The sequence below is a fragment of the Mastacembelus armatus genome, chromosome 3, assembly GCF_900324485.2.
Source record: "Mastacembelus armatus chromosome 3, fMasArm1.2, whole genome shotgun sequence".
In the NCBI taxonomy this organism is placed as follows: domain Eukaryota; kingdom Metazoa; phylum Chordata; class Actinopteri; order Synbranchiformes; family Mastacembelidae; genus Mastacembelus; species Mastacembelus armatus.
Window position 1 is genome coordinate 3083902 of NC_046635.1, and position 19652 is coordinate 3103553.

Consider the following 19652-nt stretch of genomic DNA (forward strand, 5'->3'; position numbering starts at 1 on the left):
TATTATGCTTGTCACTGTCTTTCATCCTGCCCTGTGATCAAAAGCATATATTGAAGGGTATAACAAAGTGAAATCATATTTTGATGATTTTATTTTCCAATTCAAAAAAAAAAATACACAAGAATGGGGGAAAAAGCAGTAATATCCAGGTCAGATGGAGATTTTCATACAAAGATGCAAGTTGTAAAACATTCTCAAAATAGTTTTTTTTTGGGGGGGGGGTGTTGGTTTTTATGTGAAACTTCTTAGACTGACAGTCAAAACAATGACACATTATTTGACGGGGAAATTTGAACTTGAAGGTTGTGGACTTCTGCTAAGCTCTCACATAGATCCGTGTGCACAGCACATCATCGGCACCAAATGTCTGAAATGAGATTCAGAAGGAGAAAAATGTCAATGGCAAAATTAGTGAGCAGCCTTTTTTGATAATTGAACATTCATTTTTTTTACTATTTAAAGCCAAAATACTGGTGCTTTCTGGTTTGTCAGATATGAGGGTTTAAAGCTTTTTATTGATGCAAATGATAGAAGAAAATATTTTGGGGTATGTTGGACAAAACAACACAAGACATCTGAAGATTTCATGTTGGGCTTTAGGCAATTTCCATAGCTGTTTTACCTTCTGTCACACTATTTAGCTTATATATAGGTTATATAATAAAAAATTAAAATGAGTAGTGTTCAAATCTATTTGTTATTTTATATCAGTGGTTGTTATGTATGATTGCATATTTAGTTTTTTGTCTCTTCAAATGTATCTGCAAGTCTAGCTCATCACATGAGGTCTGGCTCTCTGGAAAAGACAGACCTTTTACTTACATCAAAGTAACAATAAAACAGGGTAAAAATACTCAAAGTAAAAAATGTTACTTTAGTAAAAGTACTGAAATATTAGCAGCAAAATATGCACAATACACTAAATGTACACAGAATAAGAAGTATTTATATTTCTATTAGCAGACTGTAAATACTGAGGCATTATGTTTAAGCATCACTTTGTTGCACCTGCTTAAAGTAGAGCTAATTACATTTACTTCATATACTGTTGTGTAGCTTACAGTATTTTATAATAACACGTAATTTATTAAGTGATTATATTTTATATAGAAGATTTTAATATGAAAAAGAACTTGCAATGTATTTTCCTCAGACATTTAGTGCAGTGGAAATATAAAGTAATATATAGAAATCCAGTTACCTCAAAACTGTAGTGAAGTGTAGTGATTGAGCAAGTATATTTACTTTCCATCACTAATCCAACCACTAACCATCAATGAGACAATACCTTAGAAAAATCTGCGTTCCTATCTATCATCTATCATCTATACCATCTTACTCCTATTTAGGGTCCCAGGGATCTGCTGGAGCCTATCCCAGCTCTCTTTGGATGAAAGGTAGGGGTCCACACTGGACAGGTCACCAGTCTATCACAGCATTCTTATCATAAATGTCTAAATTACGGCTGATGTCCTAAATTACTAAAGGTGCTGTAGTGCTGTGAGAATAAGGTGCAAGCAAGTGCTGCTTTGTCACATTTTCTCTTTCCAGCCATATTTATGTCTTCATTGCTTCTAGTAATACCAAGGTAAAGCCTTAGTGTTCCCTGCTGCTCTATTATATTTCCATCATTAATCGCTTTCATGATGGCTAATATCATTATATTGATTTGACACTGCTGAAGAAACAGACATGACAAAAACTGATATGAAAACCGGATGCCAGGTTAGGGATGTGTGACTGAGTCCAAAGATTTATAGGAGTCCCGGGGGTGCAGCTTCATGGCCGACTGCAGTGCCACACATCATCATCATCTCGGAGCATACAGTGTGGTGGGATGGGCAAGCTGTGAAAAATAGAGCCGAGAGGACGCCATCTGCCATGTGGCGCGGTGCCGAGGGACACATTAACTTGAGGTAACACTAGGGTCCATTGGCACTTCTCAACAGCATGATCAATGAGACCAATTAAAGCCCGAGGAGATGCACAGATTTGGACTGCTGGTACCATCATAGCCACACAATTTCCACACAATTTGACTCCAGTCCCATCACAAGGTAGCCAATACAGGACTCCATTAATCTTACAAATTCAATATTTATTGGACTGAAATATAAAGGACGTATATGAGGTTCTATGGGAGGATGAGTAAAAGAGCAATTTCTCATTCTCAAGCATTTAATCCTGTCCCCTATTTACTGTAGACTCCCCAAATGGTCATTATGGTCCACCCGTCTGAGCTCACAGTGAGCGCAGCAAGCCACCACATGTTGTCTTCATTAAGCCTCACATCCATCCTTCTCTTCCTGAGAGTCTAATTTTCTCATCTGCTGTCCAGTACTTTTGTACTAAGTTTATTTTTCCTGTGAAGGGGACGGATCTCATTCCTTTGTGAACAAAAGAGTGACCTCATGTTACTAGAAGATGGTTTTTAGGTCCCTGTAGATGAACAGGGTGTTTACCAGCACTAGCTTTTTTTGGCCACCCATGCTGTAAAGCTGTAGGCGGTGCTTTATACCAAACATATTATACAACATCAACTTCAGTACATTTAGCTTTCTGCTTAAACTCTCCTCCTATATAAACAGGACTCCATTGTCTACGATGTAACAGGAAGACATTAAACAAATCTGGTTTTGATTCAGGTTTTGGACTGTTCCATGCACCCTGCTGTGCTTTTAGTTCTTATTGCAAGCTTACACTCACCGTTGCATACTGTTTATTATTTTTATGTATTGATTATGTTGTGTTGACACTGAAGAAATAAAGCTTAACAACAATAATCCTCTTGTTTCACAGAGAAATCCATACATGGATCTAGATAGATAAGGATAATACTGACTGGGACAATTTGTTATCAAGTTTTATTTTTCCAAACTCACTATATTTTACGTATTTTTTTATTTAGTGTATGGTTTAATAATGTTCATTGTATTTTGAGGATTTAATTTCTTGGATTGTATTTTATTTGTTATATTATTTTGACTGTTGCTCTATACAATAAGTAGAGTTTATTATTTTGCAGTTGCTGATTTTACAGTGCCCTCTGTTGGACAAATGATGTAACTTTGACCCTGTTTCTAAAATATCTGAAACCTAGTTTCAGGTTTCACTCACTGCCATCCAGACATATATCTGAAATTAGCTGATATTGCCTGATATATACGGCCTCACTCATTTATCACTTTAGCTCTACAAGGTAAACAAAGACATATTAGTCACTTGTTTTGGGGAATTTAGCATTTTAGAATTTAGAATCTACGTAATAGTATTGTTTTATAGCAGGGGGTCACAACCAGACTATAGCTGATTATTATTTTTATTATTGATTTGAGAATTATTTTCTTAACTATTCAATTAATTTATCTTCATTTAAGATCATGTAATTTTCTTGAAATGTTAGTTAAATGATTAACAGAATATCAAAATAGTTTCTAATTAATTCTTTCAACTAATTCATTGTTCTCAGCAAAGAAAAGAATGAATGAAGATGATTTTTGCAGTAATTACATTGAGACACTGTTACTGAAATGTCTGTCTGTATTGTTTTATGTTTTGTCATATACAGATCACAGTATGGCTCAGTTTTGTGAAACTTTTATCGAAGAAGAAGAAGAGCTGTCTGTGAAACTGGACACATTCATCATGTAGATTTCTGTTTGAAGTTTTTACAGGGTGATGTGAGGCGTGATAGCTGAGTGATCTGTACAGCTGCTGAACTCCAGATCATTTATAAAATATTTTGAATGTTTATCCCCTCAGAGCCAAATGTTCCTTCTTGGACACCATTCAGATCTTACAGTTTAAACAATAGTGCTATTAGGGTGTAATATGAGGGCGTTATGTTTAAAGTACAGAACACCAAGGGATCTATGTGACCTCCTCACTGTCTCACATTAAGGCTGATCTTTTCTTTAAAAGCTCCCATTTTTCCTGTAATGATTCAGTCCCACATGCCTATCAGATTACAGCCTATCACTCCAACATGGACAGACATACACGCCCCGTATCTTGAATAAAAACAGATTCAGTCCTGTTCAAAGCTTTGTTCCCAGTTTGAAATTCTGCATTCAGACCAAGGTCTAGCCCCTCTCAAATGGTTTTCTGATTGCCTCTCTGCAGAGGTGAGTCACAGTGAGTAAAGACGAGATCTCCATCGCAGCCAAATCAGACTCTGCTTTGTTCTCCATCTGGCCAGTAAATCAAAGCATGGTCAAATCACAGATGTTTACAGAAAACTCTGCTTTGTATTACTGACCCTGATTTTCCAGGAACTAGAGGAAGAAATGGTTCTGATGGAATGCAGCGTCTAACAGTGAACGTATGTCGGGGAAAACTTAAGGTATTCCTTTAAGTTTCCTTGTAATGGCCGTGAATAGGTGTTGCTCCAAACCGTAACACAGAATTCACTGCCTTTCTGCGTTTTGGATTTTTCTCACTACATGGGTCATGCAGCCAGATGTCAAATCACATCAACATCATGAGAAACAAAAATTGTTTTTTTTGTTGTTTTTTTTATCTCTGCAGAAAGCACAGCTTTCCATTTCTTCCTGTTCTCATGATTTATGCTAAGCTAACTGGCTGCTGGCTGCAGTTTTATGTTTACTGGACTCATCCATGGAGGCAGATAAGCACGTTTCCTAAAATGTCAATCTATTAAGAATAGGCTTCGCTGGGCTGCCAGGACAGTGGTGGTTTTGACACTGAGCCCTGTGCATTTAACTAATCCCTTAATTGTTTTCTCATCAGCAATAGAGAAAACACCAAAATGGCTTATGGGGCTATCTCCAAATTTGAGACCTCACCCCCCCCCCCTTTGCAAAACATCTAAACATCTGTGCAATAAACTGCTATGAGACAAGTGAAAACAGGAGGGGATGTGTAGACGCCCTTCTGATGGAATGAGAGCATTTGGGAGTCACAATTTTAAATAAGCAAACATAAAGAGACCTTCTTACTTTTTTCTTAGAAAGAAAAGCAGAAGGGATGATCCCGAATGGAGACATGTGGCTGCAGATGTGACTTCCTTCAGGTACGTTCTATACCCTTTGTTAATTAGAACCTGCATGCAGAACTTACTCTTCTTTCTATCACCATATTTCTAGATACACTTAACTTGAACTACTCACCAGTATGAGTTCATCTCCTCGGAGTTCTCGGCTCCAAAAGGTCTTAGGGCCACTTCCACTCAGTAGAGTCTGTTTGCAGTAAATCTTGTTTTCTGTTTCCCAAGTGGCCAAGCTCTGTTGAAAAAAAAAAAGAAAAAGCAGTACTTAATGAGGTTTATATTAGATTAGTTTATATTATTGTGAGACAGCTCAGTGCCAGCTGTGTTTGGGTTGTGTGTTTTTGCCTCTTTAGTCCTACTTTCCACTTTTAAAGCTTTACAGTGTAGTTTTTATATTTGTGGAAGTCAGCTTGCAGACTTTTTAACATAATACTGCATGCCATGAAGCTTTGGACTTCTCACTCTGTCAGGGTGATGTGTTCAGGTGCACATGGGAATATCTGACATCCAAGGCTTCTTAATACACAAAAATGTGCTACTGCATTCACATCTTTCTCATATATCGTCATATTTCTGTGTTCAATGCCAGAAAGACCTTTTCTTTTTCACATCACAAGCAGTATCAGCAGTTCATTAGATTACCTTACACTTTCTGCCATCCACCGTCTCCTCATTAAACTCCTCTCCAATGACGAAGTTAATCTCCGTGGTGCGGACTGTGGTAGAAGTGTTGATGTAGAAGTGCTCACCATTCTGCCTTATCTCTACATGAGGCTTGGAGGCAGCAGCCACTGCGACTTTCCTCAGCATGGCATTCACACCTGAACACATGTGCAAAGCTGAGTCAGCCTACAGTTTCAATACTGTGGAGAGCTGATGGGTTTGTAAAGTCATAAATATTTTCTGTCCCAGACAAGAATCTTTTATTCCCACCCACTGCCACCAGGTACAAGGCCTCTTTTCTCCATATTCTAATCATGTGGCATTGAGTTGGTTCACCTCACATTTTTCTGTCTCCCTCTGGCCCTTTTTCTCAATAAGATGATTTAGAAAAGTTCCTGAGTTCCTCTTTTAGAAATGAAGCTTGAGTTTTCCACCAGAGCTGCAAAAAAAATTGTGGTTTCTATCTCTGACAGAGTCCTGCCACAGTGGAAACAAATCAGCTTTTGCTTGTTAGAAGATATGGATGTATAAAGCAGTTGGTTTTCATATTTGAAATGAAAAAGTCTTCAGCAGCTATAACTGAGATTGTTATCAACATGTGTTTCAAATATGGAGGCTGTGGTGACAAGGTGATGAGAGACAGGAATTCTGGTGCTGTTTGTTTTGTTAGCCTCTCCTGTATATCATGATAGATTGTTTCCTTTAAACTGTGGAAAATCCATTAACCTTCTCTGTCACATCGTTACAGTGCAAACAAATACATGACACAACGTTTCAGCCTGTTTCTCCATCTCCGTCTCGTAGCCCGTCACTCAAACGCAGCATCAAAACCTGCTCAAGACGAATTTGTTGTCCTGTCCTGTAACTAAAGCCTGGTGTAGTCCACTGTGGAAAGAAGAGGCTTCAGTGTTCAATTTGTCCCCATGCTTCTACACTTCTGTATCAAAAATAAGTAAAACAGCATCAAAAACCCACCAATGTCTCATTTTAGACCCGTGATGAAAATACCTTTGATTTGAGCTTTTATGTGAATATGATGAAACATTAATCTGTTGTTACCATCTAAGATGCTCTAATTATTCCCTCCCACTGATTTTTTAAAAATATGAAAATCCAGTGAACTATCCACGTAACGGCTGTCAATTCTTCATGCAATTCAAAATTGCAGCCTAATCTCTGTATTTCGGGTGTGGCTGTCTCCATTGTCTAATAAATGTCTGACAAACTTATTCATTCATTTTATGGAGACATTTTAAAAAAAAAAAAAAAAAAAAACCCTTCTCGCTAAAACACATTCAAATCTTCATTGAAGAAATAATTTGTCCTCACCCAGAGCTTTGAGCAACTCATCGAAATTCTCGCTGCTTTTCATTTTCCAGGTGCCTGAAAAATTGGCCATTTTTCTTGTTTGGTTTGGTTTGAAGTCAGCCTTCACCTCCTGCCTTCTGTTGTCTTCTGTGCTCTCTTCCTTCAGGCTCTTTCTCTCCCTCTGCCCATCCCTGGTGTCCCTCCTTCTCCCCTCCCAGTGTGCAGTGATCCCTCACACAGACCAAACCCCCTCTACCTCTGCCTCCTCTCCCACACACACACACACACACACACACACGTTTTCTTCTCATTACAGATTTCTTTGAATGGGCAGAGCTAAGTTACGGTTTGTTTGAAAAGGCTTGTTGTCTCATCTCATCTAGTCTGGCTGGGGTTTAGTGAAATGTAATTGTGCATTTATTCAAATACTTACTTACAAAATGTTTCATTTTTATAGATCTCTCAGTGGCGCCTGTGGCTGTAGAAGGATCTTCTACTTCACCTTTTATCAGAAGGACTTCTGGCTTTGTTTTAAAGGTACATTTCACCCAAATTCCATATGTAGGCAGGCATACAATTTAGGTTTATTTACCCAGGAACTCATACTTCAAGGCCAGACTCATATTTTTAAGTCAGACTTAAGAAAAATATTGTATATGTGCTCATGTGTATGTTCTTGCTGTCAATACTGACCTTAAAGAGATCCACTCCTAAGGCGTTATCACTTTGTACTAAAAACTCAGCTGAAACTACTTTAAAGCTTCAGCAGTGTGAGGCAGACAGATCAAATTGGCACCTTTTGAAGTTTTATTATAAAATTCCCCCTGTGTGTTTCTATTTTTTCACTTGGCAAGGCCACAGTGTCCAGGAAAATACTGAAGAGAAATTTTTAAACCGACGGGAGAAGATACCCACTTGACCACCTTACACTACCTGAGCTCAGGTCTGAACAACCAACAAGGCAAAGTGGGAAACTGCCTAGATACATAATTAGATATTTATACAAAGAACAGTATCAACCCTAACAGGCCTCGTATCCTCCGTGTTGTAGTCCTGAGTATTAATTTCTTTCTATGTACAGAAAACCTGGTTGAGGGTAATATTATTCCAACACTCTGCCAGTGATGTTCCCTGCTAATGTCAATAAAATGCCAGAAAAGAGTAAAAATAATTCATGTTAGAACACTGAGAAAGTATTCACATCATCATTTTATGGCCAGTATGGAGAGGAAGAGCAGTTAGAGCAACCAAAAACTGTTTCAGTGCACATGTGGGCCTGTCAGTGCTGTTATTTAAAAAGAAGAAAGAAAAATAAAGCATTTTTATAAGTGCATCATGAATCTCTAGCACCAATCTCATGCAGATCCTGTCAGCACTTTGACGATCCCACCTTTTATCTTGCACACACACACACCCACACACCCATTCGTTCAGCTATCACTGTTACATCCCATGAGAATGAGAGGCCTTTCCTCCAACCCTGGCCAAGTCAAATTTTTTTCTCTCACTGACAGCGCCTCATCAGTCTTTCTGACAAAGTGCCTCCCAGACACAGCTTGATAATTAATGTATAGAGCAGAGCAGGGAGCACTCCGTCATCCCACCAGGACGTGTCAGCTCAGTCTTACCCTGGCCTCTGTGTTTGTTTCATTTCTATTGGGTTTTATTTTCCAAACTAAATATTTTAGTGCAGCATAGAAGGAAAGTTTGAGGATGTGTGACAGTTATTGAAGGAAAAATATGAGTCAGTGTTATCTGCTGCCCTCTGCTGCCCTCTTTACTAAACAGGTCTGTTGACTTCTAGTTTATGGCCTTAATTGTTTTAATGTGACTATAAATTTTAACGACCATGAGTTTTTCTGTTCTAAAAAGTGCAGTATCTGTCACTCAGAGGCAGTAATGTCTCCAGGAAGATAAATCATGTTAGATTTAATGTTTTTGGACATCTGTGTTTGAGACTCGAGAGTAGTGCAGAACCTCACAGTGAAGTGAATCTAAACATGTGGGGTAGGGCTGTCCTTATCTTTAAATCAGACAAAACAATAAAAAAACAAACACTCACTGTATTTAAACTGAGCTGACTTGCCTTCGTGCACCCTTTCATCCCATTATCTAACATAATGAGACATGACCCCTGATGTCAGAGTGTCACCTTTGATAAGATGTATGGATGCCCCACGGTTATGAGAACATCAAGGAAACACATTAACTGCTCAGGCCCCAGAATCACATTTTCTCCTCCCAGACCCCTTTAACTGCACAATGAACTCCCTGAGGACAAAAGGAAGGCACAATATTGACGTGTCGTTTTTTCTAAATGCTGCAGGTTATGAGTTCACACGAAGCAGCTTCTTGCACACGTCCTGCTAAAGATGAATATTACGTTTTATTTTATTTGGACAAACATTTTGCAGATGCCTGATGGAAATATCAGTGGTTCAGGGTTTGGAGATTAAACACAATGATTAGACTGAAAATTATGATTCAGTGCTTCCCAAAATGTTCACAGCACATGATCAATATATGATGAATGAAATTGCGCAGGGGGATTTATGAGATAATAGTATAAGATGTATCAATATCAGCATATCGACTGATAATTAACAAGAGATTTCCTACAGAAATGTCAACGATTTGAGGAACAGCTTATCTTTCAAATGGAAATGTCTGATTCAGTGCATGTCTTTACCTTTTACTGCTGTTTGCAAAAATGTTTCTCTGTGTGTTTATGTTAAAACTATATTGAGCAACATATGATTTTTAATGCTGAAATATTGATATCAGCATAAAAAATCTAATCCAGCTCATGATTCTAAAATGATCTCAAATAGGGTTTGACAGGGCATTTATTACTGAAATCATTTAAACTATTTAAAGAGACGTACTGTCCTGTTAAATGAAAAAAGCAGAGCAGTATTCTGTAGGTTTAATAGCCTAACACAGTTAAAAACACAACCTGACTTCATTACTCAGCTGTGATGTTTTATTGATCAAACAAATGAGCCAAGAGACAGTGAGACAAACCAAAATGTGAAGAAAAGTGTATTCAGTACAAGACGGTGGAGATCAGATTTACAACAAAGACAAATCTTTGCCACCTACTGACAACATAATCACAATTTTAGTTACAGAAAACTGTGCAAAGAAAATGAAAAAGTCCAGCGTGTAGTCAATCTTGTTTACTGACGTTGGCATTGATTCCCTTCTCAGCCACGAGGCTTACAGGTTTCAACAAAACACATTTTTAAAAGATTAAGAGAACTGTTCATCAGGTGCTCCTTAAATGCTTATAAAACATCTTGGCAAAACCTGAGAAAATCTAGATGTCATTACTGTACATTACTTTATTGCTTCATCTAAAACTTTGAGTAAAGAGTTTTCCCCTAATCAAAATAACACAGGCCATTACCTCCTTTCTCTGATACCTGCAGTAACATATTAAAAAAACAAATGATGAGCACTGAAAACTGACCACATCTGATGTTATCCTGAAAATATAATTTATTACATGAGGAAAAAACTGCATGACACAACACTCTTCTTCATCTTAAACAAATGAAAAACATACATTAGAATATGAGATTTTGGAGACTCCACACTTTTGTGGTCATAATCCCCAAAACTTTAGGAATCCCTCCGAAAACAAACAAACATAATATTTAGAGTCATGTTATTCACACAAGTTACAAGAAATAAACAATCACATTTGTGTGGAAAAGGAGAAAACATTTATATTATTGCACTCAAACAAATGCAGAACTAGCAAAGCCCAGCATAATGGAAATTCAGTTCAGCTTCTTGGAAGTTAATTGTTATTCATTAACCACCTTGATCACTGCAACACTTACTACATGTGAATAAAGCAGCAAAAATGCTAATAGCCTATTGTATGTTTAATGTTTTGAATGGAATTTGACAAGTCATTTATTTTGACTTTGTGCAGCGTAAAGGACAAGTGGAAAAGAAATCAAATATACCCAGAGCATATAAATTACCACATTACAGACTCTAATACCTAATGTCCTCACATTCAGCAATTAAAAAGAAAACACCGATTGTTTGTATTGACTTCAAACTATGAAGGCAGCACTTTAAAAAGGCCAAGAGAAAGGAACTGCAGAACTAACATTAAAGCCAGTTGGGTAATTGTAAGGAAACAAACAGATGGGACAAAGTTGTTGACTGTTGTCCTAACACTGACACATTTTCATTTAGGCCCAAACCTGTTTGCCTTTTTCGGTCAGACAACACAAACATAGGTTATTACAGTAACCCAAGCTTTTAAAGAGTAAAATGCTCAAACATTATAGTAGAGTGTGTGTTGAGTTTGACTGTTGACCAGACAGAAAATGAATCCTATAAGGTGACGTCAGTGTGTCTGTATATTCCAGTGTTAAAACAAGACCCATCACCACTTTCAAATGCACTAAAAAGCAACTGTTCATCAGAGACACAAACAAACTGCCAATCTGAATTTTAAAGGCCAGATATTTAATCTGTATCTAATAGACTTTTATGAATGATCAAAAAGATTTAAACACAGTTTGTGTGTTTAAAGTGGCCTGATTCCACTTTGCTCCTTTAAAACAAAGCTTTAGTCTGTTTTGTAGCTAAAATGGCACATGGTCCAAATATTGTCTGTCCTGGTATCTTCTACCAGTGTCTCGAATCCACCAGCTCTGGTCGCAAACTCAGTTTTTTTAGCGTCTCATAGCCGACCACCATGACAATGGCGGTGGGTGTGGATGAAATGATTCGTGCTGACAGTCCTTTGGTCAATCCCCAGAAACCCTCCTCTTTGATGAGCTGCCTGAACGTTGTGATGACTGAGCTCCTCCCTTCAACCTAAACACAACACACACATGTTAAAAGTTATTATTTGGACCTCCAGACCAGTATCGTAACGTAGCCTGGGAATGAGCGATGTTTGAACTATTGTGATTAATTTGGATTTTTGTTTTGCTTACACTAAGTGAAAATTTTATTTCAACAATCACAGTGTTATTTTCCATCAGTCACTGTAAAGCTAACAGCGTTATAGCTGTCAGGAGGCACACATAAGTTTTTATATGCCGGCCTAAAAGTGTAATGATTGGTTTGTTGTATTTTAACTTTTTGCTTATGCTCTTATTGCTCTCCCTGACCTGACATACCCTTGAACTGAATATGCAAAGTTAGACCTACACTGTAAGCAGAATGTAGCCAATTCATCGCTTTATTGTAACGTTTCAGAATAAAGAGGGGGAAATGTGTTCATGTTGAACCCACAGGCTCTGCTAAGACGTTATTTAAATCACTTTGTATCTTCCCTTTGAAGCAGAATCAACTTTACTGGGCATGTCCGCAAATGACCACATATACGCTGTAAATGATTACCTGTACTCTGGCTCTGACTACATCCATGGGGTTGGTGACAGTTGAGGCAGTAGCAGCAGCTAGAGGTCCAGCCATGGCTTGTAGAACCAGATGAGGGCAGTCAGTCGGTGCCAGTTTTGATAGTTGCTCTAGAACGTCACACATACAGATATTTTATTGACCACACAACAAGAAATCCATTCTCCTTACACATGTATAAAAACACTAGGAACGTAGATATATAATAAAACATAAAGGTTTAAGTGAACATGCACTTCTGCAGAGTTTTATTGTGCTGAATAGTTAAAAAAAAAAAAAAAAACAAGTTCCAGCTGCTTACCTGCATAAAAATGATAGAAAGGCCACCAGACAGCACTGTTTGGGATATAAGTGAGTAAGGAAGCCACATATCCCCTGTAGAAGCCCCGCAGACCATCAGCAGCAAAAATCTGAGCCATAATGTTCCTGGTTTGGCCGAACACTTTTTTGGGCTTTCCAGTCTCTGTGTTAGAACTGAGTCGAAATCTGGTGAGGTGTTCCCCTTGACCCTGCATCATCAAATGCTGAGAGACAACATCTATAGGAACAGTGATGCTCTGAGCGACCAGGGAGGCCGAGCCACCTGCGACAAGCGACTTGACAGTATTGTCCTCAGAGTACTGCGAGACATACTTCCTCACCAGCTCGTAGGTAGTTATGTAGGCCTGGCCTGAGATGAGTGTGAAGGTGTTGACCATGAATCCACGATACAGGCCTCGTATGCCTTCATTTCGCAAAATCTTGAAGAAGGCATCAAACGTGCCGCTGTACAGCGATTTGCCCCTCTGCACCTGCAAACGAGTGCGGATGAGCGTGGCTGGGTAGATGGTGGCCCGGATGGTCATCGTCATGAACACCCCAAAAGAGTAGAACTTCCTCTTGTCGAGGTCCTCCCACTCGATGATCTGGATGTTTCTTTTCTGCTGCATCCTGCCAGCTGTGGGAGTCCCCTCATCTGACTGGTTCCTGCAGAACAGCAAAAACAGCAGTCTAATAGATAAAGGTAACATGTTTTTTACTAGGCATGAAACTGGATTGTGGTCATTTTAGTCTGACAGACGTGCTACATGTTCACATTACTGTGAAACCTGATGAAAAATGACAATGATGACACCTTAATATTTATCTCCACTTATTTGTTTCTAGCGTGTTTGCTGCAGACAAACTAAAGGCGACCTGGATCTGAAGATGCAAGTAGGTTTGGCACAAACAGACAGAAGTGTGTTATGGTCGTGTTGGTACAAATGTCGTGTGTCTGCCCAGCCCGTAGCTCATTCAGCACCTGCACACCCGTTTGGGTCTGACCCACAATGACAACACCGGTCAGAGGACACGGTGTTCCCGGGCCGGTGTGAAGCCAAACTACGGGAGCTGGCGAGTGTCTACCAACAGCACTTACCAAACTTAAACTAAGTCAAACAATTAAAAACACACTAACAAATCGTCTTTAATGAGATGCGCCATTTGTGTGTATGCTAGCGCCGTTAGCCAACATGTGTTACCGTGCTTTGACTTACACAGGGTTAGCATCGGTTTAACCTCAGCTACATCGATTAGCACTTACCTCTTCAGACAGATGCTTATTTACAAGTCTTATCCGTGATGTAGATCATCATGTCCACAGCCGAATTCAAAACAATGTCGTTAACCTGTTATATCACCTAAAATATGGAGTTACCGACGTCCCGGCTAACGATCAGATACGACTTCCTGTTCCCATTCAAACGCCATGCTGCCGGGAACAGCCAATCACACTCATGCTGCCTTCGCGGCACATTACTTAACCCGTTATTTCTAGCTCTTACAGCTTGTTTTTAGGGAGTTTGAGGTTATTCAACTCGATGGTCTTAAGATAAAGATCAAAATCTTATCACCAGGATGCTCATGCACAGGTAAAGGTACTGACTGAGTAATCAGCTGATTGGCGAATTGACTAATTCATGGTCAAGCTCCTTCATACATTAAAGACCGCCTAGTACCATATTATTACAATAGAGCACTTCGCTCTCAGATTGCAGGTCTACTGGTGTTTCCCACAGTTTCCTAAAGTAGAATGGGAGGCAGAGCCTTTAGCTATCAAGCTCCTCTGCTGTGGAACCAGCTCACAGTCTGGGTTCAGGAGGCAGGGAGACTCTATAGCTTTAAGGCTGGCCTTAAACCCTTCCTTATAGTTAGAGCTGGGTCAAGTGACCCTGAACTATCCCTTAGTTATGCTGCTATAGGTCTAGACTGCCTGGAGACTCTCCAACCTGGGACAAGGAGCGGACGTCCCGCTAAGTTCTTACAGTGGAAAAGGCCATAAAAACACAGGTTTGTTCGGTCCTCCCACCGGAAGGCGGCGCTGCTGAGCGGACACAGACACCGGAGGAAACATCAAACTGAAAGTAACGTTGTTGGAGCTTCAGGCCAGCTAAAGGACGCTAACTTAGTCTTTCACCTGAGGTAATAAACGAGAGTTGTGCTGCTCGCCTCATTATTGTTTTAATTTACCTCCGTTAGGATTATAGTCGTAGCGTGTTGTGGTCCAACTTTATTTTGATCTCTCCGGCTAAGCTAACGAGCTAGCTAACTTAGCCTGGGCAGATATTGCAGATTCATTGTGAAGCAGTTAGCTAACTGCTAGCTAGCTGTCATGCACTGAGGTAACTACAGTAAATGTGATTATTGTGTTAGACCTTACAGTTGTCTGAGCTGACGTGTGTCTAAACTATTCTCTGATGTTAGCCCCACAGTTATTTTCTATGTGACGCTAAGTTTGGGGCGGAAAATGAGTATATTTACTTCCCTGTCTGTACAACCAGTGCTAGGTTGATGTTATTTCCTTATCGATACAAGCAAGCTAACATGTTTTGTTTTTGGTTTGTTTGTTTTCCCTGCTGTTTACTTAACTTTTAACTGTGGCTGCTTCTTATTTTACAGCATTGTTCTAGTGACTTGGGGGGAAATGGTAAGTAGTTGTTATGTCCTGCACAATTATCACTTTGCAATTTTTTTTTTTTTGTCTGTTTTGTCAACTATTTCCTGTTGTCTCTGTTGTTCAGTCTCGCAGATATGATTCCCGAACAACTATATTTTCTCCTGAAGGCAAGTGTTATCTACATCCATTATCTGTACCAACTTATACCTATTTAGGGTCCCAGGGATCAGCTGGAGCCTATCCCAGCTCTCTCTGGGTGAAAGGCAGGGGTCCACCCTGGACAGGTCCCCAGTCCATCACAGGGCCACATAGAGACAAACAACCTCACACACTCACACTCACTCCTATGGGCAATTTAGAGTCACCAATCAACCTGACATACATGTTTTTGGACTGTGGGAGGAAACCAGAGGACCTGGAGAAAACCCACACAAGCACAGGGAGAACATGCAGACTCCACACAGAAAGGCCCCTGATGGGTTTCAAACCAGGAACCTACTTGCTGTGCTAATCACCAATCCACTGTGCTGCCCAGTATTCTCTCTTTTTTGGCATATTTATTTTGCCAAATGTATTAAATCTTGACAAGAATTGACAGTAAGGTTCAATACATTTGCACAGTGTTTCTCCAAGATTTTCAAGGTTTGTATGGAGGGACAGAGTTAATGAAATTAGATTAACTTTGGTGGAGTAGGTTGAGCTAGACTCCACACAGAAGCTTTCAACTGCATCTCACCCTTCATCAATGACTGGAGTTATTTGAACAGTTTCCACTTATTTGTCTCAGATAAGGCTTAAAAGTTTAGAGGTTTTTAGCCCAGAATGGTCACTGTAACCTTTGACTGTAATTTACAGGACGTCTGTATCAGGTGGAGTACGCCATGGAGGCAATCGGTCACGCTGGGACGTGTCTGGGGATCCTAGCAAACGACGGAGTGCTTTTAGCAGCAGAGAGGCGCAACATCCACAAACTGCTGGATGAAGTTTTCTTCTCTGAGAAGATCTACAAGCTCAATGAGTGAGTGGACTGAACTGCACATGGGCTGTTTTGGAGTCAGTAGTTAATAGTTGTATTTAAAAAAAAAAATATATATATATATATAAACACCTCAGTTCTTCTAACATTGTACTGTGGCCTTGTGTGTTTCAGAGACATGGCGTGTAGTGTTGCTGGGATTACATCAGATGCCAATGTACTGACAAATGAACTGCGGCTAATTGCACAGAGGTGATTTTCAGAGGAAACCCTGCCAGTTTTACAAAGTTCAGGGCTATTGCATGTTTTGGTTAATACCAGTCTGCTTCTGAAGATTTTAATTAAGTTTAGTTACAAATATATTTGTTCACCTAATATGTTAATATTGTGTGGAAAAGTGACATTGTACATCGTATGTTTGTTTAAGTTTGTGTATTTTTTGTTTGTGCTTCCATTTCTACTACTGACCAGGTTAATTTTCTCTTTCAGATATTTATTGCAGTATCAGGAGCCAATACCCTGTGAGCAGCTGGTGACAGCGCTGTGTGACATCAAGCAAGCCTACACACAGTTTGGAGGTAAAGGGAAAAGCAGTCTGCTTATCCTCTCTATTTCTCATGACCCTTCACGTTCGTCAGATGGATTCTAGTGTTCTGAAACACGTGTGTGGTTTGGCTTACTAGGAAAGAGACCCTTTGGTGTTTCTCTGCTGTACATGGGTTGGGACAAACACTATGGCTTCCAGCTGTACCAGAGTGACCCCAGCGGCAACTATGGAGGCTGGAAGGCAACCTGCATTGGCAACAACAGCGCTGTAAGTGTGAAATGATTCAGATCATGAATATGAGGGAGATTATTTAAACTGATATAGAGATAGTGCCACTCAGTTGTAGTGTCAGTCAGAAAAAGAAAAATGTTGCATAGAATTTAGTTTTTCTGAATATCATCTTTCTTTTCATATTTACCTAGAGTGCCTTTTTCCTTGTGCCATTTTGTTACAAGTGTTGCAAAGCATTAGACTAAATTCTTTTAATTCTTTTTAATATATTTTAAATTGGATTGTTAATATAAAATGACTAGGTGGCCATCTAACCTTCAGTAACAGAATTCAATAAGGTTTAGTCCTGTTACTGTTCCTCTTTGTGATGTGTATATGTCTTGGCTTCAGGCTGCCGTGTCCATGTTGAAGCAAGACTACAAGGAGGGAGAGATGACTCTGTCCTCTGCTTTGGCTTTGGCCGTCAAGGTTCTCAACAAAACAATGGATGTCAGCAAGCTCTCAGCAGAGAAAGGTAAATGTAGCTCTTTACTTAAATAAGTCATTTAATTAAAATCCTCCATGGTGTTTTCTGTCTGGTTGCTAAGAATCTGTTTAAGACTTGAAATGAAAAACGAAACAATGGTAACACAACACTGTATCACCTGATCACATTTCAGTGGAAATTGCCACTCTGACGCGGGAAGATGGGAAAACAAAAATTAAGGTGCTTAAACAGCAAGAAGTAGAAAAGCTCATCAAGAAACACGAGGCTGAAGAGGCCAAGGCTGAAAAGGACAAAAAGGAGAAGGAGCAGAAGGAGAAAGACAAATGAGCAAAATACGTTTTTCACTTGTCACCAAATCCTGTATTGTTTTGTATTTTACATTAAAAGTTTGGAAACTGATGAGTCTTTATCTGTATTTGTGTGAATGTAAAGGGACATCTTTAATTCTCCTGAAGAAGTGTATATGTGTTAAAGTAAAAAGTAGGAAAAAAAAACTGCACCCATAGTAGGCACAGATGTGACAGCCTCAGCTGAAAGCCAGTTGCTCACCATGTTTTTTTTTGTGGTCTTTTTATGCATGTAATATGGACACTTAGTAAGGGAATATTTTTTCCTCCACATGGTGGTGCTGTTGGTTTTGTGGATGCATTGTTACAGTGATGAGTGAAATCAAAAGGGTCAAGGCCTTTTCTTATAAGCTCATAATACGGTCCAGTTGGAAATATATTTTTCATAGTAAATCTTTTATTCAACACTAGTTTTCTTGTAATCAATCAACTGTGATACTGTACGTTTAAAAATTGTCGCAGTAGTATGTATTACAAGTGCAGGGTGAAACTTTACCCTCAATCATCAAAATGCAAGATGTTGCCCAAGAAAAATAAGTCAAACAAGCAAGTTGGCAGTGCTAGAAATGGTTGCTCAATGTTTTGGAATCTAGAAAGCCTGGAGTTGTTATACAGAGTAAAATTCAACACTTTTTGAAAAAAACATATAAGCTGTATTTACAGAAGCACTATAAAAATTTAATGGGTTTAAAGTAGCTTGTATATTACTTTCCAAAAAAAGAATGACAGCTGTTTTCTGTAGCACTGGTCCTCAATGAGCCTCCAGTCTTCTGTGCCTGATTTCTTTTTAAGTGATATTTATTTTAGTTACCACCTACCACCATCATATGGCAGTGTTCAATGAATATTCTGTGCTATTTAAATTTCTTTGTGTTTCAAAATGTGCAATGAGCATATTATCTCCAAATAATGCCTGGGTAGTTACATGGGGTCTAACGTTGCAAACATAGGGACATGCAGAGTTAACATACAGGCAAAGACGCTAAGTCCATAATAACAGTTTCATACTTTGCCACTATCTATCTGTCTGTTGGTCTATTTTTTTATATATAGACAATGACTAGTGACTAGATAGTTCAGATGCCATTGGATACGACTAAGATGATCAGGGTTTTTAAGATCAGTTTTCCATATTTAGTAGATAGTGATTTAAATGTCAAATGGTGAATTTTGGTGAGTCAAAGAGCAGGTGGTGAATATGTCTGTAACTGCGAGTTAATTTTATCAATAATGGGCACTTAGTTACACACAATGTAGGTGGTCATGGCTGGAGTGAAACCAGCTGCTGTTTAACTAACTATAATGATGAGGCTGAGCATGCAGAATGTTGTTCTTTGCTTCTCTTAGCTGCTTCTGCAGACACATGTGCATGAACTCTACACATCAAATTTTATTTTTTTTCAAGTGTAAATATGAATGGTAGGATCTTTAAACTTCATAGGAATGAATGCTAGTACCCTATTATAAATAAACTGTTTTATAAATATGGTCCCACTTTCCCCAGTACAACCACATTAGATATCAATAGATGACATTATTTAATTATCAATTACATTATATTATTATAGTCTTGATTAATATATGTGTCAGCAATATTGGAGGGTGCTGGCATTATTTTTTCACAGCTTCTCTATCAATTCTAAAGCTACTTATATAACATTTTTCGATCTTAACAGATGGCGCCACAGATTCACACAGTGATGGTGGTGGACAATGGGAGCAACTGGGGTTTAGCTTGTTCCCCAGTGACACTTCAACATGTGGACCAGAAGAA

The 19652-nt window shown here is 39.0% G+C and overlaps 3 protein-coding genes across 3 annotated transcripts; 1 reads left to right on the plus strand and 2 right to left on the minus strand.

The window, feature by feature from the left end:
- Positions 1-218: 218 nt before the first annotated feature.
- Positions 219-7119, minus strand: LOC113137823 (cellular retinoic acid-binding protein 1). The gene is made up of 4 exons (XM_026319671.1): positions 7001-7119; positions 5651-5829; positions 5130-5243; positions 219-367 (listed from the first exon to the last, which is right to left on the minus strand). Exons 1-4 carry the CDS (start codon positions 7068-7070, stop codon positions 317-319), a joined length of 414 nt encoding a protein of 137 aa, XP_026175456.1. The 5' UTR covers positions 7071-7119; the 3' UTR covers positions 219-316.
- Positions 7120-10017: 2898 nt separating this feature from the next.
- On the minus strand, positions 10018-14093 carry slc25a44b (solute carrier family 25 member 44b). The gene is made up of 4 exons (XM_026320235.1): positions 13938-14093; positions 12675-13339; positions 12356-12483; positions 10018-11824 (listed from the first exon to the last, which is right to left on the minus strand). Exons 2-4 carry the CDS (start codon positions 13300-13302, stop codon positions 11633-11635), a joined length of 948 nt encoding a protein of 315 aa, XP_026176020.1. The 5' UTR covers positions 13303-13339; positions 13938-14093; the 3' UTR covers positions 10018-11632.
- Positions 14094-14617: 524 nt separating this feature from the next.
- Positions 14618-17930, plus strand: LOC113138093 (proteasome subunit alpha type-4-like). Its single transcript, XM_026320236.2, has 9 exons — positions 14618-14815; positions 15293-15320; positions 15415-15457; positions 16146-16308; positions 16441-16518; positions 16756-16844; positions 16950-17080; positions 17435-17558; positions 17704-17930. Exons 2-9 carry the CDS (start codon positions 15318-15320, stop codon positions 17856-17858), a joined length of 786 nt encoding a protein of 261 aa, XP_026176021.1. The 5' UTR covers positions 14618-14815; positions 15293-15317; the 3' UTR covers positions 17859-17930.
- The last annotated feature ends 1722 nt before the right edge of the window (positions 17931-19652 follow it).

What these genes read in the sequence shown, in the direction of transcription:
- LOC113138093 (XM_026320236.2), top strand. An exon ending in AGCCTACACACAGTTTGGAG is followed by an intron (nt 16,845 to 16,949) that starts GTAAAGGGAAAA and finishes TTGGCTTACTAG; the next exon opens with GAAAGAGACCCTTTGGTGTT. An exon ending in CAAGCTCTCAGCAGAGAAAG is followed by an intron (nt 17,559 to 17,703) that starts GTAAATGTAGCT and finishes ATCACATTTCAG; the next exon opens with TGGAAATTGCCACTCTGACG.
- LOC113137823 (XM_026319671.1), bottom strand. Translation starts at nt 7,070, where the DNA reads ATGGCCAATTTTTCAGGCACCTGGAAAATGAAAAGCAGCGAGAATTTC. An exon ending in TGGATGGCAGAAAGTGTAAG is followed by an intron (nt 5,244 to 5,650) that starts GTAATCTAATGA and finishes TTTTTTCAACAG; the next exon opens with AGCTTGGCCACTTGGGAAAC. An exon ending in GAGGAGATGAACTCATACTG is followed by an intron (nt 368 to 5,129) that starts GTGAGTAGTTCA and finishes ATCTCATTTCAG; the next exon opens with ACATTTGGTGCCGATGATGT.
- slc25a44b (XM_026320235.1), bottom strand. Translation starts at nt 13,302, where the DNA reads ATGCAGCAGAAAAGAAACATCCAGATCATCGAGTGGGAGGACCTCGAC. An exon ending in TTTCTATCATTTTTATGCAG is followed by an intron (nt 12,484 to 12,674) that starts GTAAGCAGCTGG and finishes GTGACGTTCTAG; the next exon opens with AGCAACTATCAAAACTGGCA. An exon ending in TAGTCAGAGCCAGAGTACAG is followed by an intron (nt 11,825 to 12,355) that starts GTAATCATTTAC and finishes TGTTGTGTTTAG; the next exon opens with GTTGAAGGGAGGAGCTCAGT.